General features: G+C 37.7%; 1 protein-coding gene across 3 annotated transcripts; it reads right to left on the bottom strand.

The window, feature by feature from the left end:
• Positions 1-1,199: 1,199 nt before the first annotated feature.
• Positions 1,200-19,956, bottom strand: ophn1 (oligophrenin 1). 3 transcript variants are annotated; one of them, XM_022745810.1, is made up of 24 exons: positions 19,285-19,956; positions 18,032-18,127; positions 17,411-17,472; positions 16,472-16,543; positions 14,639-14,740; positions 14,435-14,545; positions 14,132-14,236; positions 13,891-14,020; positions 13,701-13,801; positions 13,443-13,534; positions 12,220-12,298; positions 9,390-9,423; positions 9,138-9,200; positions 8,431-8,505; positions 7,477-7,561; positions 7,054-7,112; positions 6,313-6,418; positions 6,025-6,184; positions 5,684-5,831; positions 4,894-5,202; positions 3,824-3,971; positions 3,476-3,526; positions 2,534-2,582; positions 1,200-2,385 (listed from the first exon to the last, which is right to left on the bottom strand). In XM_022745810.1, the coding sequence occupies exons 1-24, from the start codon at positions 19,436-19,438 to the stop codon at positions 2,380-2,382; spliced, it is 2,397 nt and encodes a 798-aa protein (XP_022601531.1). In that variant the 5' UTR covers positions 19,439-19,956; the 3' UTR covers positions 1,200-2,379. The 3 variants fall into 3 exon arrangements, with proteins under 3 accessions (XP_022601531.1, XP_022601532.1, XP_022601534.1); XM_022745811.1 differs by having other exon boundaries at positions 13,945-14,020; XM_022745813.1 differs by lacking the exon at positions 8,431-8,505.
• Positions 19,957-20,920: the final 964 nt, after the last annotated feature.

The following is a 20,920-nucleotide window of genomic DNA, read 5'->3' as shown; positions in this document are numbered from 1 at the left end:
GTATTGAAAGGACAATGTCATAGGACAGGTACAAAGAGATGTAATTTCACAAGATATGGAGCTCAATATATGAAGCTCTGTATACTGAATGGAGCCATTACACCACCCAGTATTCATGAGGTAACTTTTGAGAATACTTTTGCTTCTTAAATTGTGTTTCCTATTGAAACAGTATATTTGGATGAGAGTGAATGAAGGTCAAACCACATTGAGCTACATGACCAATTATGCTCCTCAAAGGCAGGACAAGATCACAGTCATAGTCAGAGGGCTCTATTAGAGTTGTTCAAGTATTGAACACCACAACAAATTCACTGCATGGGGGAAGGTGAACAATCTTTAAATATTATTTTCAACCATGCTACTGGCATAAAAATTTTTACACTGTTTCCAATCAAAATTTTCAGCCAACATATTGTGGTTAACCCTTCATTCTGAGCAGACCTTTTATTCCACAGGGTTGACTGTCAGGCCTCCGGTGGCATGTTTTTAACTAATACAACAAATATACAAAAAGTCAGCAGCACCCATCAATCTAGAAAATTACTTTTTAATTTTGCATAATGCTTACTTGGCATCCAGTTCTGCACATACGTCACCTTGCCAACAACAGCTTATATCTGCATACAAAACATGTGGCAAATGAATAACAATGAAGCCAATTACTTTATCACAACAGTGCTAGCTGTCACAGAGAGTGCTACTGAAACCTAATTAAATTTCTATGCTTTTTATTTTCCTTTTAATTGACCTACCTCCACTGATTCACCATGGATATCATGTAAAGTCATCAGCCAGAAACATGACAGCATTTTATCTGGAGTCCTCAGTCTTTCAACCTTATTGTATTATATTAAATGTTCCTCAGATTAAGCAGTAGTAAGATGATACACCCTGCAAAAAGTCTCTTACATGTTGCAACTCCTCTTGCACTTTGTACAAAATATAAGTTTGAATTTTAGCAACTTTACACTTTGACAAGTGAAGTGACACTTTTAATTAGAGACCTGTTAACACCACATTAACGAGTGATTAATGTTTTAGAGAAACAGACAGAACAAAAACATTCACTTAGTATAAATGTGAGACAGAAGTCATAAGACTGACTTCAAACATCAGCACACTGACTGAAGAGAGATAAGACAGAAACACCATAGAGTAACACAGAATTGACAGATCAAACACACCTCATTTTTGAGTCAAGTTAAAAACGCATTGTGTTTATTTTTCCTTTTTGAAAACCAGAAAGAAACCAGAATCTTCAAGTTGGGTTATGCAAAAATACGTGTAAAACCAACATAATTACCATTTCAAGAAGAACAAAATAAAAAATAATAATAAAAATCAGGAGAATCTGGAGTGTTATATTCACATATTGTAACAAACAGTTTTGACCTCTTTTTTAAACCCAACATTTAATTTGAGGTGCAATAAATTTAGGTAAACTTCAAGGACTCTCCTATACAACCTGACCTACAAAAGAGGTAAGAAGTGAGGGAATCTGTTTTTTAAAATTCCCTATTGAACTAACAAGCTTTAAATTCAGTGTAAATTCAAACTACACTGACTTTAATAGAGTCACATTTTATAGCAAATACTTTTTAATGCCTTTTAAAAAGTGTCTTATGTTGTGGTGGTGAGTTATGTCTCAACTGAATTATTCAAGACCAACTGAAATAGCTTTCACAGACATAATTAGTGCACTGTAAGATGTAGCTTAACATGAATTTATTTTATCCAGTTCCTTGAAACAAATTGAAATTTTTTTATTGAAACTTTTTTTTTATGCTGGTTTGTTTAAATACTGAAATACAATCTTTAGCAGTTGCTTTTCTTTCAGCAGATCCACTAAAATAGCAGACAATAGTTTTTGTCTCAATGGCTTTACATGGCTACAACATTTAAAAGTTAATATTTAGACTAATATGTCACATTTTCAGACTAATAATGATGAAACTGATTGATCTTTGGGACATCTATTTCACACTCCTGAAAACAAGTGTTAAAATGTAGATAAGTCATAACCAAGTTAGTTCGCACATGTCCATTGCCCAGAGTCATTCAAACCATTGAACTTTAAAATGACTAAATATTATAATATCATTTGACAAAAGTGTTGATTGGTGTGGAAAGAAAAAAAAGATTTTACTCCATCCCAACTTTGGAATAATAAACACCGAGCCAGTTATCTCACAAGCTCATGCTCCTGTGTTGACGACATGATTCTTATCATTAAATTCAGTTCTATTGAGAACCATTTCTTTAGTCTTTCACTTAACATCAGCATCAACTGAGTTCATTAGTGGTGACTCCCCACTCTTAGTGTGCTGCAAACAGCACACGTAGAGGTCACATGATGTGGTCTAGGTCTCCTTAACTTCAATTCTGAGGAAACAAGCCAAAGACAATCTGTCTCAAGTATACGAGTTTAAATACAAAATGCAAATTTTATTCCAGTTCATTAAACAGTTCATTAAGACACACTCAAGAGCCTGAAAATACTGAATAAATTTAAAATCACAGTAACTCTCACCTCTTTTTTTACGTTTGTCCCTGATGATGGTACTGGAGAAGTCGGTGGACTAAATTAGAAGAGAAAAGAAAATAAAAATAAAAAATGCCAAATCCATTTACGATTTACAGTCCAGCTTCAGCTTAACCAACAGACCCCCCCATGATCTGTCTTAAAGCGTCCCTGAGTTATAACAGCAATCTTGCAAGTTCATTGCATCTCACAGTGTCAGATGGGTCTAATAAAATCCATCTGTAGCATATGAGTTTGAAGGAATGTCAGACTGAGCTATGATGTAAATTTAAAAAATTGAATTCACAACCACCTGTAATAATCTACCAAATACATGTCAGATCTAGATTTATCTATTGAATACTGTATTTGCATAATGTCTGTATTGTACAGTGTTAGAAAACTGTGCTGCTAATAGAAGGTCCAACTGTGGGACAACGATCACTACAGTCAAACTGTGCTTCTTCTTTCCGAAGGACACACGTGAGCTTTATACGTCAGCAGAGGTCACACCTTCCCCTTTTTGGACACATTACTGTAAATTGTACAGACAAAAGAGATTATAATAAAGAGAGTTACACTTTCTCTCATAAAACTCCCACAAACTCTTCCCACTCAGACATTCCTAATATGCCTGCCTCACTGCCTGTGCAGGGAGGGCAGCAAGGCCTTGAAAGTGGATCATGAGAGTGAATCATTAAAGAGCAGATGTGTTTGTTTCCAGCTCACAGAGACATATAATGTTGAGTAGTTCACTTTTTATCATAACAATTATTGACCAATTAAAAATGTTCCTTTGTTCACAGCTATAACTTATAACACCTTTCTAATCATATGCTCTGTTGTGATTTTACTAACTTTCATCTATTGTATACAAACTTAATGTATCTGATAAGTTTCCTGAACTAACGAGAAGGACAAACTGGAGCAAAGACAAAGAAAATTACGTACCTGCCAACTTGCCTCGAGGCATTCTCAAAAAACTTTGTTTTAGAGGCAACACTGCAGAATAAGAGGAAAACTAACATAAACATCTGATTCATCATGAATTTGTGATTCTTCTTTAAATCCTTTGTGATCCAGGAGTCAGCACCTATTCATTTGGCGACTGCATTTTTTATATCCACTTTCTACATTTATTTGTTACCTGCTGATTTTTGGGTGTTACACTTGTGTGGTACTCTACTTTTCAACAGTGGAACATTTATTGGACCTCTTGACCCCTTCAGCATTTGCATACCCAAAAGTATCTTTAAAAAAAAAAGGCTTCAGACTTTTGTATCACTGAAAAACACTTACTAGGATGTGGGCGTGCACTCACTGCTGGCTGCATTTTGGGGCTTTTGTGGAGTGGGGTATCTGGAGGGGGGCTCAGGAGGCCTGACTGGGGGTCTGCAAATGGCAGGTTTCTCTGTGGACCTCGTTCTGGTCAGACCATCAGAATCTCCTGAAAAATAAAAACAATGCTGAAGCTTCATGTAACAGTGCATGGGACTGTGCAGGAATTAGGGAATGTGCAGGTGTAATTACGTAAATCCAACATCTGAGGTTATGGGGGGGCTAAGAGTTGTATAGGAACTAAACTAAAACCTCACTACTCTGTTCAACAGCTAGTCCCTAACTCTCTCCATCTGCCGTATGCTTGAAGGCTGCTGCAAGGTTAATGAGAGTAGTGAGAGTCAACCACAGCAGCCACTTTGTGAGCTGTGGCACCAAAACAACAAGCTGAAAATGCTGCACATTAAGTTATAATAACTGAAAATCCATAGAGTGATATATTGGACTGATACAGTCTACATCAATAAAATACTGTCTGGGAATTTATCAAGAAACCTTACAATTCAGCAAAGACAAATAGCACTCATCTCTATACCATCTCTCTTTTTCATTTTCCATTGATGACCAAAATCTTAGGAACACTGTTTATGTGAAATGAAATGAAGCTAAAAACAAAACAGAAATAAAAACAAACTTTTATTTCTTTAAAAATGAAATAATAATGACTCATAATCTGGAGAGGAAAATTTGTAAAGCAAAGATGCATCAGCTGGACATGTTTTAATCCATGTCATAAAGAGCAACACAACTGATTACTTCAGTAATCAAATTAGATGATCAAATACAAATCAGTGGACAAGATTTTGGGTGGCAAGATGTCTTGACAAAGGCAGAATGAGCAGATGAAGATGTATTGACCAATACATCACAACTTTGCTTTTCATATAACAATACACCCCTTTGTCTTAACTTGTCTAAACCCTGTAAAGCTTGAAGAGTTCTTTTCTGTAGACATGGGCAAAGTCATTTACAGATAAACAAGTATGATTTAAGAAATATTCATTTACATAGACACAGAGGGTTGCTCGTACCTTCTTTGTTGGCTGATGTGCCCTTCGGAGGCGGTCTTCTGCTCTGAAAGGATGGTACTCTGCTCACATAGACTCCAGATTCCCCGTTTGCCACTGAAGAGGAATCAGCCTTTTGCCTTGTGTCGTCCATCTTCCCAACATTAGAGTCTGAGGGTCTGTCCTGACGGGTTGCTGGTTTGGGCATCAGTGCTTGTCTTGGAGGAGGTTCTTTTGCAACCAGTGGAGCACAGCTTACAGATTTCATCCGCTGCAGGGGAACAGGGTTCAATGAGACATCCACGTCCATTATTGAGCTGTTGTCCGGTCCATCTGTTACAAAGAAACGACAGAACAATTAATGCAAGGTTGTGACTACTTAGAACGGACTAAATGAGAACAGACAAAGAATATGATGTGTTCTTCCTATCTTAGTACAAGTAACTTAAAACCTCAGTCAATGTGCAAGATTAAAACATATTCAAAGTGCTGGAAAAATTTACTAAAGTTCACATATAACAATACAGTGTAATCTGGTAATAAAACCACTGAGCCATTACTTCCTATCAATGATTAAGGCTAAGGCAATAAAGAATAAAATTAATAGATCTTGATTTGGAAGGGAAATACATAATTCCATGTTTAGGAATATGTAACACTTGTTTTATTAGTAGTTCAGACAGTGCTACGAAATGACCCTGCAGGTGTGTTGTGTTACAGATCTGTCTAGAAGAACTTCTGTACATTCAGCACAGACAGGACGGGTTAATGAGGAGCATGAGGACAATCAGGCCCAGCAAAGACTAATAATTACTCTCTGCTTTCTGGAAGTGGTCGTGACTGAGCGCTTGATAAACACGAGGTGGCCGTTTGGAAATGGTGATGGGCTGCCGCTTTCTCGGGGTGATCCGTGGAGGAGGGATAGGCGGGGCGGTGCTGTCCTCTGGCATATTACTGAAGATCTGAAATCACAAAAAAAGTGTAATGGCACTTCGGTTAAGTAGCTAGTATTTCAGTTACATACATCCTATAACTTTGTTACATAAATGATATGCAAAACAAAGAGCATGAAATAAACTGAAATGCCAAAAATGATTTCCTAAACATCAACTATTCCTTTAAGTGGGACAAAATGATTCCACTCTGTAATTGTACCTTTTTGTAGTCCTCAATCAGAATCTCAACAACAATGTTTTGGAACTTGATATCCAACATGGCCGCCACAGTCTCCTCCTTTGCTCTCATCAGCGTGGGTCCAAAGATAACGGCCATGTTTGAAGGAGTCATGAGGTTTTCGTCACTGCGACTGCACACACTGTCAACAAGGATGAGGATGAGTTTGGTTAAAATGTAACTAAACTGCTGGCACAGTCAGTGACACATCAACTGGGCCTCCTGGATCAGTAAAAACAGTGAATCACTACAAAGTCCACTGGCACTCACCTAACCAAGTGTTTAATTAGCATCTCCAGCATCTCACGATTTTTCTCTGGTAGCTTGTAGGTAAGTGAATGAATTTCACTTAGTCGAAAGTCCAGATTATCTGACTCTGTGATACAAAGAAAAAATACAATTATAAAGATACAATTATTATAATTATTTAAAAAGTTTTTTTAAATAATTATTATTAAAAAAACAGTATGGAGCGGGGCACAGCTATCCACTACAATAGCATGAGGCTAATAAAAGAAAGTCTCCATAACAAACTCAGGCTCCATTCAGTTAATGAATGGCATTTCCAGGAAACTGAAGTCACTGGTTGTCTAAAGCATCCTTTAACATCCTGACGCTATTAAACTCACTGACTTCTTTTACAATGATGTAGTGTAACAGACAAAAACAAACAGCAGGCTTAGATTTCCTTTAGTGTCCAGAGTGATGTAGTGGCCTGAGGACCTGCTCAACCTGCACAGCATTGATGTACGAATGCCTCTTCTATTCCTTGTATCCAAGTCTTTTCAAGGCAGTACTTATTGATGTTAAAGTAAATTTACCCAAGATGCATAGCACATTCATAAACTACAGCCCAACCTTCATTCACACAAAGTAACAGATGAAGACAAGTTTGAAGCACAGATCATAAGTAATATATTTCAATGGTGGATCTAATTTAACAAATAATATAACATAATGACACAACTTCCCTCTGTCTGAGCGCAGGATCGTTTCCAAAACATGTCTTACTTGCAGCACACATGAGGTCCCTGTGCAGATTGTAGGTCATCAGAGGTTCAGACAGACTCCTGCAGATAAATAAAGATGCTCGTAAACACAAGTGCAAGACCACAGGGCAATATGACTCACCCCATCATGCATGAAAAAAACAAAAAGCTGCACTCACTTGTTACACAATTACACTAGAAAGCACCTAGACTGTCAAGGCTGAATCTGTTACTTCAGACTTACGATCAACCGAAATGTATGTAATTATTTTTTCATCATAATTATATTATATTGTAATTCAATTTAACTGTATCTCAAAGATAGAGTAAAGAATAGACATTTGGCTTTGATGATTACAACTATTGTGAAAAGGAAAAGCTGTACATACGCGTGCCTATTCTCACACACACACACACACACACACACACACACACACACACACACCTTAAGTAAAACTTCAATGCACTTGTGATGGTTTTAATGTCCCAGTCACTGCTGTGGAGGTCGACGTCTCCTGGGTGTGAGGGGTCTATGAAGAGCAAATCAGAAGAAACAAGCAGAAAATATTCCAGGTCATTGTCACACTGTCATGACTTACTGGGGCACTTAAACAGAACAAAGGCGTCACTGATGTTATTATTAAAATCTGTGCTTTAGTACAGTGAAAGGTCAATTTGTCTGCTGTGAATTCCTATAGAGGAAAATTCCTATAGATCTTAACATATTTAAAAAATATAATTTAAACCTGGTTTAAATTAAACCTGTTTAAAAATGGCAAAACATCACAGGCTGTGATGTTTTGCCACTTGGGTCAATATTGCAAAATTATTAACAACCTGTTGCCTGTTCACACATCCAGCAGATATGGAGCAGAATTAGGATTCGTTTGGAGTAGTGTTTGTGTCCAAGGGATGAATTTAAGGCCAATGCTCACTCTCTTTTTAGCTCTGTTTTTGGTCTTCATTGACTCTTTAGCTGCTCTATAGCTGGTAATTGCTCCACTATGTTCACTATATTGGTGCTGGTTGGTGTACAGAACTTTTTCTCTACAAGCAGCTGCCTGCAGTCAAAATTGATGCAATGAGAGTGAATCACAACATTAAAGTTGTGGGCCTGAAAATCAAAATGAGTTACACAGCAGCAGAGTCAGGTGGTAATTCTCTTTCACACTAAGCATAGTCATTTCATGCATTCTTATTATAGAAATATTGTTAATAAACACTTTAAAGCAGAACCTAACCTGCAGCCACCTGCTGATATTTCCCTGTCTGTCTTAACAGCCGAGCTTAACTAAAGCTGCAGAACCTGTTATGTTGTAGATTCAGGTAGATGAATCCCACTGAGGAAAACAAAGTGAATGGATGGATGTAGCACATAATCACAGGCTTATTTCCTTACCAAAGAAGGCATTTAAAAGCTTTTGCACTTGGATGTTGCTGCCAACTGTTCTATACACTCCTTCTTGTGTCACTCCTGGAAAGAGGAGAGGGGGAGGTAAGAGAAAGGGGAGTGTAATCTGGACACCGAGCAGTGGAAATGTACCACATGCTTCTTCAGAGTCTGCGTGAGCCAGAATTAAAATACAGATGTTCTTTCTGGATTATGAACGCTTCATTTAACTATTTAGTTTGAGACTGAACAATGCCCCATGCTTGGATCATCAGACAAATTACATGCTCATGTCTTGAGTAATTAATTCCATTCTTGTAGGACGAATCACGCTAGTGGAGAAATATACTGTGACTGTAGAATTATAACGTTACATCTGCGTTCAAGATAGGGTTGAGATATTGAGTTTTAGCAAGCAGTGATAGCAGACATCGAGAGAAGAAATTATAGTCAAATATCAATCTTGAAAAAAACCTTAAAAGACCTTAACAGAAAAAGCAAGAGATAAATATGTGATGATTAAAATTCTGTACAATCTGAAATAGACTATTGTTTCATACAACTACAACTGTAAAGTATATTTTTTCTCTGACGTCAGTCTGCAGGAGTGGCACCAAAATGACTAACCTGTGACTCAACTACGCCCCCTTAAGGGCATGCAGGCAAACTAACTGAACTCTAGGCAGCTGGGATAAACCTTTAATAGGACCCTTTACCTTTTGTTTCAACAAAGTTGATGCACTTTCGCACAAACTTGAATCCAATTTCATTCAGTTCCACTGTGGAGTAAATCAAGACAAAAAATGAGCAGATTTAACCATAAACAGTCATTTTAAGACAATACTTATGATTGGTAAAACATGATAACTGATGTTTTCAGCGACAGAGGATGTAAAGTAAGACATCATTGTGTCTGTCTTTGTAAACATCACATCTTCAGACCTACAGAATAATGATGATTGACTTACTTTCAGCTTGCTTGTGAATTGGGGAATGATAGATCTGAAATGAAAAGAATATAAAAGGAAAGTGAGGAGCATGTGGAAAAGTCTACCACAGCCCAATTGATGAACATGACTTTCTTAGATCTGAAAATGACAGACAAAAAAGAAAAAAAAAAAAAACTTGATGACGAGTCAAGAGCACAAAACTGTTCCACTGAAACCAACTTCCAGGACACAGAAAAAACTTCCATGATAGCTGAAGGGAATATAAGCACCATTTTACAGTTACAGTTTGAGCAGATTTAATTTACAGAAAAATAAAAAATAATGAAAATAGGGAAAAAAGTGGTTGAAAACAGGAAAGATTCCTGCATCAACAACAACAAAAAACATTGAAAAGAATTTGGTTTACTCTTGGGATCAATTTAGCAAAGCCCTTTTAAAATCTGTACATGACCGCAAGCATAGTCACCAGTAACACACGCAGAGCATCCCACTCACTCAGAGACCAGTCAGTCACTGTCAGATGTAGTGGATCTTCCCCAAAATAGCTTATTGGCCTCCGCGCTAATGAACATCAGAGGTCAGGGCCAGCTACAGAGCAGCTTCAGCAGGATGAGTGTTTATTGTAACAGACAGTTGAAATGTGAAGTATCACTGTCACATCCTGTCACTGATTTAGAGCTGAGAAGAAAATTACAACTACCAAATGAACTGTCATGTCAGAAACACGTGGTAGCTGAGGACGGATAAATCTGATCTATGGATGCAATAATAATGAAAGTACCTTTAGAGAAAGGAATACTCACAGTCAAAAACAGAGTTTTTGTCCAGTCTTGAATGATTTTTTTTTTTTTTTATGAAAACAATGTCAAAACATTTTAGTGGAAAATGAAGTGACCTGAAAGTGTAGGATTACATTTGTCATCATTTTGGCTCATGGGCTCATGCACTTCTAACACTTGTTGTTTTAGAGATGCAACAAATTTGCCAAAACAGACTTATGGACTGTAATGGATCAGCTGGCTGCCTGGTTTCAGGATGGTTTTGCTTCTAGAGCTCCTGGGGATGTTTGTATTTGTACAAAATCTCAAGGGCTATGTGCAAGGGCTGCAAGTAACAGTTATTTTCATAATTGAATAAGGTGCAGATAAATTTCTTGATTAATTGATAAGTTGTTTTGTCAATAAATTGCTAGAAAACACTTAAATTGACTATTACAATTGGCTTCAGCCTAAGGTTATGTCATCTGCAGCAAATGGAATGAAATGAAGCTTGAACAAGTGAATATTTAATATTTCTGCTTGGAAAATGATTTGATCTATCTATAATAAACAATCTATCAAAACAGTTGTCGATTACTTTTCTTGATGGACTAATCAATGAATCATTTCTGCTCTATTGTCTACTCTAAGCATGCATGATAATAGGAACATTGTTTTGTCTAAAATACTAAAACCATCATACTTCCAGAGCAAGGTTGTGCGCTCTAGTGACCGACAATAAGATCTTAGAGTGTGAGGAAGTATGAAACCATAGGCAGTATGTTCAGAAAGATCCAAAAGTTACAGATATCATACAGCACTATAAGACCTAAATACAGGGCAATATGAAGTGTCCATATGGAGACACTGAAGGGTAGACAGAGTTCAGCACCTTATATTTCAGCTATTCCAAAGGCTAAAGGGCATTCAAGGTGCAATAAAGTCGACATCTATCTTATTATAAAAGAACACCACACAGAGTTGATCGTTTGCAGGAGGACGTAGTACAGCGCAGAGGATCTTTGAGAATATTTGGGTGAAGTTGATGGAAAAGCTATTATGAAATTTTCACAATATACAGAAGTCACTGAGGAAGTTGCACAAGAAGAGGGCACTGAAAAGTGTGCCTTCTGTTGTTTTCACATCCTCTGACAGTGATGGTTTATGTGTTTTGTCCTCAATTCATGCGACATCCACCATCAAATTGTCTGATATTAAGGAGATCTGACAACAACTGCACAGACAGAACAACTGAAAGCGAAATAGTGTTTAGAGCTACAACCAAAAGCAGAATTAACAAGGTCTAAAATTTTGCTACTAAAGCACTTCAGTATTCCATTGCCTCAAAAACCACTCAGTGCAGACACAGATCATGGTAACAGAAAATTTTAGGTTTTTGGTTTTTTACAAGGAGGTTTCCATTAAGAGCTAAAATGATTTTAAGAGCCAAAACTCAAACACCAACTGTGAATTCAGCACTGCTTTAAAATGGTGTTAAGACTAACAACGTGCCAGCATTTAGCCAAACACTGATAGATTAATGTACCAAGCAAGCTTCCAACCATCGCTCACACATCTGTAATGGATGAGGAATAATCCTGCAGCGCCTAACAGATGTCAAATGTGAGCTGTCACTTATCAAATGTGAGCTGTCACTTATCTTACATGGTGGATTTTGTAAATGATAAAAAAAAATACCATTAAAAAACAACACACAACTTAGCAAATACATTTTTTTCTCTCATTTGTTCCAATTTTCTTTCTCTAGGGTTCAACGGATTTGTTTTGTGAAGATAAAACACATTTAATTAGGTGCAACCCAATTAGGAAGCTGCAAATGACATGGATCTTGACAACAATTGTAGCTTCTCACCTAAAAGATAACTAGCTGAGCTATTTGCCAAAATTTAGGGAGATTTTAGTTAAAAAAAAAAAAAAAAAAACAGGTTTAGATGGACTCTGACATGTGAACTCGTGTTGGGAGTTCTGTGTGTCACACAGTCCCTCATGTATTTTCACGGAAAAGCCATTTTCACAAAAATGATCCTGAATAGAAGAATAATTCTACATGAAATGAGAAATAAACTCACAGGCTCTTTTCCATCCATGGCCTCCATCCACAACTTCCTGTCCCCCTCTGAAAGAGCCTGGAAAGTAACAGGTGTGTTTCTGTGGAAACACAAACAAAATGTCATTAAAGAGGCAAACATTACAATAATTCTTTTTTCAGTCACAGGATGCACTACTACATTTTACATCTGCTGTGAATACTTTTTTAATCTTGTGCAAGTAATGGATCACACACATATTTTTCAATATAACATAACAAGAACACCACAAGAAGAAGGACTCAAGTGTCTTTGAAGAAACTGACTCAATCCTATGTGGTGATGATGGAAGTAGGAAATGGAGATAAATAAGACAAGCATGAAGAGATGATGAAAATCTATTGTTGCAATCTGTCTGCTGGAGAAGCAACAAAATCTGGTGCCAAACCTTTCAGCTTGTAGGCTACTGAATTAATTGTTAACTAAAAAAACTGTGCTACCAGTTTAAAGCTCTCTCTTCCAACTGTAATGATCAACACACGATAAAAAAACTTTTCTGTCATCTTTGACAGTAAAATACATAACCCTGATATCAATCAGAGCCACAGATCTCTGTTAGAGTGTGCAGACTTTAGCAAACAAATGATCAGGGAATAATATGTAAGTAAGAGAAATGACTGTTCATTTACTTCTTCTAAGGTCATAGGTCAGGGTCAAGCCCTAGCACAGGGAGCATATCAGGGACAATCAGGTGGGTGAACGCTTATCTAAAAACATCTTGAACCAACAACATTATCTTCTGCACTATGTTCTAGACAGCACTGCCACCCTGAGTTTATCAAACAGCCGTCATCATCATTATTTTGTTGTTCAGGTCACATTGGCACAAATTAGTCACTCAACATTCAGACACATTCAAGTGCTTAATGCATAATTCAAGCAGCTTTTAAACCTTTAAAAACACCCTGCTGACACTCCAAGTATCTGCTTGATTACGACAGAAAGTGTCTATTAAAATTAATTTGGTACTGAACGGCTTGCCTATATAAATATGAGCTTGTTGTGTTCCTTCCCCTGAAATCACGGCATCTGCCATCTGTTTCCAGTGTGTGCATGCTGCTTGGGGATTGTTTGGGCTACAGTCCATTTAGCCCTCACACTCTGTCCTTGTAAACCACCTGTTCACCTCTCTGCCTGAACCTGTTTATCCCACAGGGCTTTAGTGTTGCCTCACCTCACAGTTCCTCAGATTTGTTTGCACTAACCTCTCGTTAGTTTCCACGTCAAAGCAAAAGCGCTTGTCTATGGAGTCCGTCTTCCGGCGGATGCAGGACTTCAGCGTCAGCTGCGTTGGGCCCTGCAGGGAAAGAGAGAAAGTTGGTCGGTATGTGTGACGGAGATGACAATTATAGAGTCAGCATCCCAGGATATAAATAGGCTCTGTATATTAAAGGTACACAGATGTTTGTCTGTGGCTATGTAGTGGATATGTAGTAATAATAAAATTTCTATTCAATCAGCACCTGTTTAGTTGTAGGCCTCTGTTCACAAGGTACCATGACCAGCAGTCTCCCCTCCTTGTGATACTTGCAATAATATTTGACCCATGACACACCCAAAGCCCCTGTGGGGAGAAATAAAAAAAAACAGGATGTGTCTGGTCATAGGGAATTCAAGCAAAAACCTTCAGTGTAAAACTTGTAGAACACTCACACTTCTCCTGACAGTACAAATAACCCTCTGTTGGCAGAATATTGTGCATTTTACTGATCTGGGATGGGTGTTTCATTCTTTTCATCAGTTCCTCCATCTCCTCACGAGTGCTCTCATAGTGGTTTCTTGTCTGCAGGCAAAACCAGACAAAAAAGACAGCACTTTAGAAGCTTGCAGACTTCCTATTACAGGATATTAAACCTTACTACTGGCATAATTTGTTGCCAGTAACACCACTTACATTCTGCAAGCTGAGCTGCAGTTCCTGCTTATAAGGCATGAAGTCCTGAGTCATCTCCACTGTCAGGTTGTTGAGCGTTAAAATACTGTGAAGAAATGCCAGCACCTGTCCAATCAAAGAATGAAATACATACTTAAGATTGCTGTTAAGAGCTGTCAGGACACAGGAACCATTATCATAAAGAATGGTTGAATGGGATTCTGTTTTCTATCTGCATTTTTTTATGTACTGTCTATTTCCTTGTCCTCTTGTCAGGTGCGTGTCGTAGCAAAGACAGAGTAGGAGACCACAGGCGGTACTTACAGGCTCCACTACATCAAACTTCTTCCTGTCCTGCACCTGATGGATCTGGTACACATACTCCACTGATGACTCATAGAAGTTCACTTGCTCTTTGTCTAAGAGTTCATCAGCCTGTAGTGGGAAAAAAAAAATTTCAAACCGTGGTTCTCAGTTCTACATTTCACTACACGATTGATGCAAAATACTGGCTGTACTTCACCCAACCTCTTGGAGATGACTCTCTTTCTTCTTGGCAGAAAGATTCAGGTGTTTGTCTAACTGGGAGTAATATTTTTCACTCTCTTTCTCGAACTTCTTTCTCTTTTCCTGCAAGACAGATATGTTAACTGGGAAAATAGAATAGATTCTCATAGAATAAAAATGAACATTTTTTAAATATATCATAGACTGAAAAACATACAGCTTATAGGAGAGTTCCTCTTGAGAACTGTTGCTATCAAGACTTTTAGTTATAGTACAATTTTTTTTTGTATAACAAAACATTTTCGACCAGAATTCCTTCAACTTGAAGTGAGCTACAGAAATAGTTGGTGAAAATTCCTAAATCAAGGACAGAAAGACTCTGCTGCATGTTTGTAGCATGGGAGGTATTTACTTCTTTTCACTTTACACAACTGTATCTGGGCTATCAGCTGATATATCGGTGTGGCAGGGTTAATGATCTAGCTTGGTATTTCCAAACCACTGGTACTTGTACCCATGGGGTACCTTTGTAGTTGACAGGGTTATTTGGAGGAAATGTAGAGTATGTCAAATAATTTGAAAAAAAGAAACTGTGATTTAGTTTAAACAATATATATGCATTTATTGAGTCAGCTGTAACACATGAGAAACTGGAAATGGGTTAGCAATTGAGTCTAAACAATTAGATAAAAAATATTGAATCAGTTGAGGCATTTATCATAAAGTATTGGGTAAATGGTTTAAATTAACAACTAAAAGTGTTGAAAAATTATAAAACAGCTTTGTAATGGATGAAGTAATGGATAAATGGTTGAAGCCTTTAGCTTTTACCACTCTATGTGATACTATTACAAATGCAAACTTAAACAATAATTAAATAATAATAAAAAATAATTGTAAATAGTTAAATAATGTCCAGTTTAAAATTCAAATGAGCACCTTAGGAAGGTGATGGGTGGTGTTTGATGTGACAGGACTGTGGGGTGACATCAGACAAAAGAGACTGGGAACCACTGGTCTGGCTCTTGTATTACTCTTTCACTGCTGTTCACTTCATTTAAACACTTTTCTTTTTGGGATATTTTTCACTCACATGTACTTAACATAACATAATAACAACATAATACCTTTTTCCTGTTGAAAACCTTGTCTTTCTTAACCAGTACATTATTCTGTTGAAATTAATATATATATAGATATATATATATATATATATATTATATGTTAAATTGGCCAAAACACTGAATGACTGACAACGTGTGATTAAGGTACAAAGTGTTTTGTTACACGTAGTTCCTGGAACAATCAAAAGACATTTTACATGAGTTTACTATAGAGCAATGTGTTTTACAAGACATCTAGGACCTGCATGATTCATGTACACTGTGTTTCACACAAGCACTGTGTTTGCGACAAGCAGCTAGTTACTTCATACACTGAAGGGGAAAAAATTCTGATCACCAGAGCATAGTCAGAAAGATGCCCAGGTGTAATGCTGAATAATCAAGGTGGGACCACACCAACTTTCCTGATGACTTTAAATATGAGCTGTTCTTAACTACAAAACTGCTTGTCTTTACACATTCAGTGCTAAAAGAGGATGAAGATACTTGCATATTATTCTGCTTAAACAGGTGGCTGTTTTACACATATATTCATAAATAGATTTAGGGAAGTAGCTTATAACATCCTGTTCAGTCTGTGCAAATAGCTCAGGAAAATGTTGCATGCAAGATAACAGTATGTTGCATGTCATATAACAGTATAACAGTGTTGTGCTCCACTGAAGGTGAACAGAACAACTTCTATTCTTGTTAAGTAGTATTAAGCAGAGGATTCAGTGAAAACACTCACTTTTGTTACTCCTATTTGCTCTTTTCTGAACTTCTCCAACGGCTTGATAAGAAGGTCGGAGGCGTTCTGAACCTGGACAGGTAAACATGAAACACAAACTTCAATTGCCATGCATAGAACATACTCTTGAACCCAGTCTGTTTATGGATACATTTTGTTATATTAGGGGCACAAACGTGTTGAAAAGGATTTGGAAATAAACATCTTAAAGCATAAAAATGCATTTTTCATAACCACTCCCACAAGCACAATTATAATACCAAATGACCTCCAGTTGTAAAACTAGATTTGTAGCCAGAAAATCTGAACAGGAAGTACTGCTACTAATGTGATACCATGATTGATGACATGTAAGAGTAGTGGATGAACAAAGAAGATGAGATTGTAGCTCGAGTACATGAGGCTTAAAAAAAGAGGAAACATTTAGGAAACCTTGCATGTAATAACAATATAATAACAAAAATAATGCAATTACAACACTAGTAAACTAGAGAATGAGTTATTCAGCATAATTACAGTATAACAGTGCATGCAAAATACTAGTAGCAGAAGTGGTAAAACAGCTTGAAAATACAAAGGAAACACGGAACCATTAACAAAAAGGAACATGAAAACCAAGACGGGAACTGATAGCAAAATAATTACCAGTAATCCTCTTAACAAGTATACACATTTACAGCACAGTATCTAGGTGCATGGATGTGTTTTGTGATAATATATTTCAATTAACATATACAAAAGGAATATCTACTATTCAAGGAAGGGTGTTGCTTCTGTATTGTAACAAACACAAAGTTAATTTAGCTGTTGTAACAGGACATGTCAAAAATTTCCTTCCATTTGGTCTAATGTGTAGTGAAGGAGATGTTCATATGGCTTAAATATGTAATAAGGGTTCAAATAGGATGCAGAGTGGCATGGAGGAAACTGATAACCCACCAGCATCATCCTGTCGTGCTCCACTTCCTGTAAGAGACCAGCAAACTCCTGGAAGGACTCAGCTGGGGGTGAATACAATAAAGATGTTGAGGACTGGAATTAAGACTTAGCACATTCTTATCTTAAGTGTCTGACACAGGAAATGTATTTCAAACAATTAAAAAAGCACCACAACGCACTTGTTTCAGCACTGACAAATATGCATTAACGTAGACTTGAGTCAGTTAATGATGGTAATATTTCCAACTATTTTTTATAGACATTTGTCAATAAGCTTTAAGGCAGAAGTTTCTGTTTTTACCAAACCGCCCCTCCACCCCCCCAATTCCTTGTAAGTCGTGAGGAATTACCACTTGGCTGCCAAAAATGTTGCTCTCCCTGAGGTCAAGTGGGGAAGTCTGTTTGTAACAGCTAATTCTGATGTAAAACACGTCTAACTTTATAATAACAAATTCAAGGTATTTCTGACAACTCCACACTGTTCTCAGGCGGCCATTTTCCATATAGTAATCATAAACAGACAAGCCTACTGGAATAAGTTCTATAAGTCAGTTCATCACCATAACTTAATAGTCTGTGAATATGAAGTGTGTGTTTAGCAGCATGTCTGCATTATCTTACCAATGTTAATCTCATCATCTGTCAGGGAGTCACCGATGAAGTCAAACTGGAACATGCTGAGGGTCTGAGAAAACTTCTGCACTGCCACAGAATAGCCTAAATGTTAAAAAAAGAGAGATTTAAAAGAGAGAAAATATCTGAAAGGAGCTCCAAAGGCCTTAGTCACAACTACATTTAACTATATACAATATACAAATCTTTATCGTTCTTTACATCCAACTCAGTTCTCATGTACCAAACAGCTGTCCAGGATTATTATTACTGTGCTTTTTTTTCTGGCAGGAAAGTCTGCAGCATGAACAACATCCACAGCAGGATTCAGCAACACAGCAGCAGCGAGTGTGTGGCCAGGGCAATATATTATCTCTGCTAGGTCTGGCTTTACAATACACACTATGTTAGATAAATACTGTAGACATTTTGCCTCAGGATCTTCACTTGGAAATTTTGTCTCATATTTTACATTTTTACATTTACACATTTAAATGTGTTTTTTTTCATTTTATTTTATTTTTTCTGTTTTCTCTGGTTTTTTTTTGCAAACTCATAAGTAAATGAGCAGCGTGTCCTGATGATCATGCACTAGATAAAGATGTGACATTCGTGAATATGTGTTAGTGCAGTTTACCCCAACAAAAAGCACTCGTGACCTCTGGCTATTTTTCTGGAATGAATATAGGACCACTGCAGCATGACTACAGCACCTACAATGAGAGTTCCTGTTTTCGAGGTGAAAAGCTCGTCTTTGGGGATTTGGACAGCAGAATGGACAGTATCTTGGCCATACAAAACAAACAGTGTTCCCCTCATTGGTGCCACACTGACCCAAATACACACATCTACAGTACTGTATGCTGTCACTGGCTCTGGTCCATACTATCAGTGGGGCTGGTCCCACACTACAACCAGCAGCAGAGAGATGACAGGCAACATCGCACACACAGGAAAAGTGGACAAGCAACACCTGCAAAAGGAGACAGCTGTTGTGTTGTTTGGAAACAAACCAGTCATCCTGCACGTCTGCATCAGATCCACAACCTTTCAAAGGAGGCTCTTATGGTCTTATCCCAGGGGAGCACTAGCACCTCCCTGATTGAGCCTCTACCACCCACCCACCCACAATGATCCTGTAGGCCCTCTAAAAAGGCCCCACTGATGCTCTCCCCTCATCACCCCACTGTATTTACATTCAGTGTGTAAAACAAGCAGTAACTCCTGACAAAACTACACAAAGAAGATGTGTGAATGCTTACCGTTGATTGCATTGATGACACTGTTGCCATCTTTTATCAACTCTTTGAGAAATTTGCTTGTCCTCTCCAGCTCTATTTCATAACACTTGAGAGTCTCTCTGAACTCCGGACTGTCCAGATAGCAGTCACTAAACTCCAGAGGAGGATGCCCCATCTTGTGGACTGGTGGGTTGTAGACAATAGAAACTCTGAGACTGTTTTAGCGAGCCACGCAGCCTACGCTCGTCTAGTCATTGCTGCTCAGTTGAGGCGCTTCCACACACACATCTGTTCAGAGGAGCAGAAACCATGGGGTCCGTGGGAGCCTGCGGCAGCCGCTGGTCAAATATGAAGTGAAGTAAGCAGTGGAGAAGCACAGTTTGGACCTCACTTCCCTTGAACTCGTCTGATGTGCCGTTTAAACTCGAATTAGACCAGGTCCTGCTCTCTTTTCCACTTTTTCCTTGTTGCGGTGTCGTGATTAGAAGAGCGGCCAGAATCCCTTTGGACACGTTCCATTCCGAAACGTGTCACACTTTCAAAGAACCTCCTTCTGTCCTTTACCTCGGTTTTAGGGTCAATTGTTAGTTTTCTAACGTTAACAGCACGTTATTAAAGCGCTGAATACATATTTGAAAATCTTTTTTTTTCTAATAGAGATATTATACACATCTTCTAGCTACACATTTTTGCCAAGAGCGTAACACAAAGCTGAAATGGACGTACCCAACTGACTACAGTCTCACAAAAAAACTCCCCCCTTTCCACACCCAGGAGGTTCTTAAAGGGGCTGCAGCACAGTTTGTTGTAACATAATGCTTTCAAGTGCTGTTGGAAATCTGAGGCCTGCACTACGAAGCTAGTTCAATATACCCAGGATAACGTTTAGTTATCTGGCTTGACTGAACCTAACATTCACCGTCCTGATAACCTGTACTACGAAGCAGGTTATCAACGGGCTCAGTTAATCCTGGGTTTACCTATCCGTTTACGAGCGCGTTCATGTGAAAGAGGCGGAGTTATATAAAATATACAGTATATATGAAATATTTCCATGTCTAAATATAATTGCTATCAAAGTCAGACTAAAATATATTGTATATAAGTGCATTAATTAACATTAAGATTGAGTATTTTGGCTCTTTTGTTTGATGATGAACAAACTGTTATGAACATGTGATGCAGAGAAGACAGTTAAAGTTAATGTCAGACTGTTTCTGCTGCAGAGAGGAGAGAAACAAAAGAGGAGCAGAAGGAAAGAGAAGTAGTTGATGTCTGATGAGTCAGTCTGACTGAAATGTTCATTTACAATCATGGAAATAATTAACAGTGTGTGGCTAATTGTTCTAATCAAAGAAATCAGAGGTTTAGTTTTTATTTCCAGTTGTGGTCATGGACTCTCCTCGTGTTATTCTGAGCTGCAGTGATGAAGAAAAGAGTAAAACATTCATCACTGTGAGGAATCCTGTCGGAGTAAAGAATATTTGTTCAATTAAAATTAAGCTAAAAATAGTTATTACATAGGCTATTTATTTTTTATTTATAATAAACTCTCCCGTGCATTTTTTAGAAGCTGTGTTTTAAAACCAGAGTGGACAAATGGAAAACAGGAAAACTATTCCACTGATCTACTGCTCGTTATTATTGATCACTTTAT

This window comes from Seriola dumerili, unplaced genomic scaffold, assembly GCF_002260705.1.
Source record: "Seriola dumerili isolate Sdu_G_001 unplaced genomic scaffold, Sdu_1.0 BDQW01000091.1, whole genome shotgun sequence".
Taxonomy (NCBI): domain Eukaryota; kingdom Metazoa; phylum Chordata; class Actinopteri; order Carangiformes; family Carangidae; genus Seriola; species Seriola dumerili.
The sequence above is the reverse complement of the archived record's forward strand: the minus strand, read 5'-3'. Positions and strand labels throughout refer to the sequence as shown.

Bases quoted from the DNA above. Each gene is read 5' to 3' on its own strand.
- ophn1 (XM_022745810.1), bottom strand. From the start codon at position 19,438: ATGGGGCATCCTCCTCTGGAGTTTAGTGACTGCTATCTGGACAGTCCG. The intron at 13,535-13,700 runs GTGCTGATTGAA...CTTTCCCTGCAG, and splicing joins AGAGGCCTACAACTAAACAG to GGCCCAACGCAGCTGACGCT. The intron at 7,562-8,430 runs GTAAGGAAATAA...TGCTCTTCATAG, and splicing joins GCTTTTAAATGCCTTCTTTG to ACCCCTCACACCCAGGAGAC.